At 43.4% G+C, this 2,500-nt stretch overlaps 1 protein-coding gene across 1 annotated transcript in view; it reads left to right on the forward strand.

Annotated features, from left to right (window-relative positions):
- Positions 1-2,500, forward strand: part of LOC119580274 (cytochrome P450 307a1-like) — a 6,744-nt gene that overhangs the window by 1,783 nt on the left and 2,461 nt on the right. Inside the window, exons 2-3 of the mRNA XM_037928319.1 lie at positions 2,191-2,336; positions 2,458-2,500. The exon at positions 2,458-2,500 is cut by the window's right edge and continues 311 nt beyond it. Coding sequence (XP_037784247.1) covers positions 2,191-2,336; positions 2,458-2,500 — 189 coding nt within the window. The remainder of the gene's footprint in view (positions 1-2,190; positions 2,337-2,457) is intronic.

Below are 2,500 nucleotides of genomic sequence, written 5' to 3' on the forward strand. Positions count from 1 at the left end.
GTAATTTCGATATACCTCAGTCTAGTATATCAAACCGATCTCTATATTTAGTTTTTGAAGAGGTATAAATCACGCCCGATACGAGATCCGAGCGGCCCGCATGCAGGTGACCAGAGAGCTGTTGAGGAAGTTCTATCTCATTAATGGGGGTGTGGGTGGGGTAGAGAGTCATCGTTTAAGAGCGGGGATCAGATTAAAAAGGGAAACTTGTTCAGAAGTAGAATGAGTGAACGTGAGGTGATCATGTAGAATGGAAGAGGGAAACCGAGGGGAAATATCGGTTGGATGAAGAAAAAGGGCAGATATCGTAGGGACGTGTCCAGGGCGAGAGGGGGAGGCATGCCGGTCAAATGGGGGAGTCAGGAGGCGAGAAGGAGAAAAGGACTCAAGGTGACCCACAGACGAAATGATAATCAGGAATGTCTGGCTTGAAAAGTTTTGCGTAAATTCCAGTTTCTTCGGTCGACGTTTAGACTTTCCTTGGACATCCAGCGCTCTTTCCATGGCTCAGGTAATAAAGGGGACCATAAATGTCCTTATCTTAGTGCCCATGACTATAGTGGAGGCTGCTGAGATGAGATCATGCAATAAGTTTTACTAGCTTCTCAGCTATTGCAAAGGGATCATAAAGATATTCAGTAAAATATATTGTACATCCTACATCACAATAAAACAATTAACATGACCGATGTACCGAAACGATGGTGCTATTAAGATCCATGTCTGCGGTTCCGTGGTACTCATGTCACATATCTGAAGATGGTCACATACCCTGTCAGCAGCTCTGCTTCCATTATAATACATTTTTTGAGAGAATATCGTATTGCATTGTATCCTACTTCAGTTTTACTTCGTGGTAAAACCCAGCTAACGTCCGAGTAGCAGTCTCATTTCAAAGCCTCTTCCTCTACCGCTTCTCCCCGTACATTATGCCCGCCCATCGAGTACAAAAAGTGAGGACGGACAACCGGGTCCTGAAGATGATGTCGGAGATGGTCGCGTCGTCTCCAAGGTCTCGCCGGCCCAGACGTCTCCAGACAATGAATGGCTACGGGCGTCTCATGGCCACCGCAGTAGTCCGTCGCACTCCCCCCCCCCTTACTCGCTTGTCGTTCTTCATCAGGAACTCCTTGCGAAGAAGCGTTCCACGTAGCGCTTTACTTGATCTTTTGCTTCCTTTGCTTCATTTTGTTGCTTCATCGCGATACCGCTAGCCGAGCGTGTTTGCTTCGTTTTATATGTTTTTTGTTTTCTTTGTTACGTGTCATTAATAATTAAATTATTAAAGTAGAAACATAACCGCATTTTTTGGTATTTCACATTAGATTCCTCCCTCGTGCATCGTGCTATACATAACGAAAGAATAAGAGGTGAAATGATGAGGCGGTAGGAAGGCGGCGCGATCACACTGACGCTTCCTAGTAACAAGTGACATTCAATATCTCCCCGTCCAGGCGCTTAGCGAACTGCCGAGAACTTTCATTTTCACCCTCCGTCCTCACACTAATGGCACTTTCACTCTGACCGTTATTAGCCGACAGGTTGATAACGACCAGGGCTCTTTGCAAGTAATGGTAAAGTTATTTAGCAATTATCTTTTTTGAAAGAGAAGAGAGTGATATACTTATTTTCTAGTCATTTGGCTCACGACAGGGGATACAGGTCGGAGAAGAGGAAGATCGATAAGGAGTAAATAAAATCAGAATAGATGAAAACATCTGGCGAGGAGGCACGGCTTTGTGACTAACATCTGACCTGGTGACATTGATAATGAGACTCAAGGTCAGCAGGTGGGGGGTGGGAGGCGGGGAGGCAGATGTCTAGCTAAGATACCGCGGTGGGAGGCTGGAGGCGGTTGTGGCCACTCCGCGCAGAGACTATTTTTGGAAAGAATTTAAGGTTTGTCGCTGATTTTGAGATACTGGATTTCTGGAGGACGTACATGACTGAGCTGTCCAGTTCTCTTGCGAGTTCTTTCTGTTTCGATAAACTGTTTAGGTTTCGAACTTTGGAACTTTTGCGATATGGGCGAAGTGCGCATTGCTCGCATTTAATTTTTTATCACATCTTTTGTATTCTTCATTTTTTATCACATTTCGCATCATTTAATTTTTAGCGCATTTTTCACATTATGATAAAAAATATTCCTGACAATCTTAACTCACATATACATTTTCTTCTCCCTTCCAGCTTTGGCCCTATGCGATATGAACACAGTTCAGAAGAAACGTATCAACTTGGCAAGATCTGTACTTATGTTCAGGACCGGAGAATCTCACAGCTACGAGAAATTTAAGGAAAATGTCATCTCTGAAATGCCTACGCTGACTGATGAAGTAAGTATTTTATAACTAATTAACATTGATAACACATATCTCTTTATATGCAGTATATGTAGAATCATTATTCGTGAACGCAAATCACACATATATCTAATTATGAACTATACCTTTCCAGATCGACAAAGCTCTCAACAAACCAGTTAAGGCCAAAGAGCTTC

The sequence above is a fragment of the Penaeus monodon genome, chromosome 13 (assembly GCF_015228065.2).
Source record: "Penaeus monodon isolate SGIC_2016 chromosome 13, NSTDA_Pmon_1, whole genome shotgun sequence".
NCBI lineage: Eukaryota > Metazoa > Arthropoda > Malacostraca > Decapoda > Penaeidae > Penaeus > Penaeus monodon.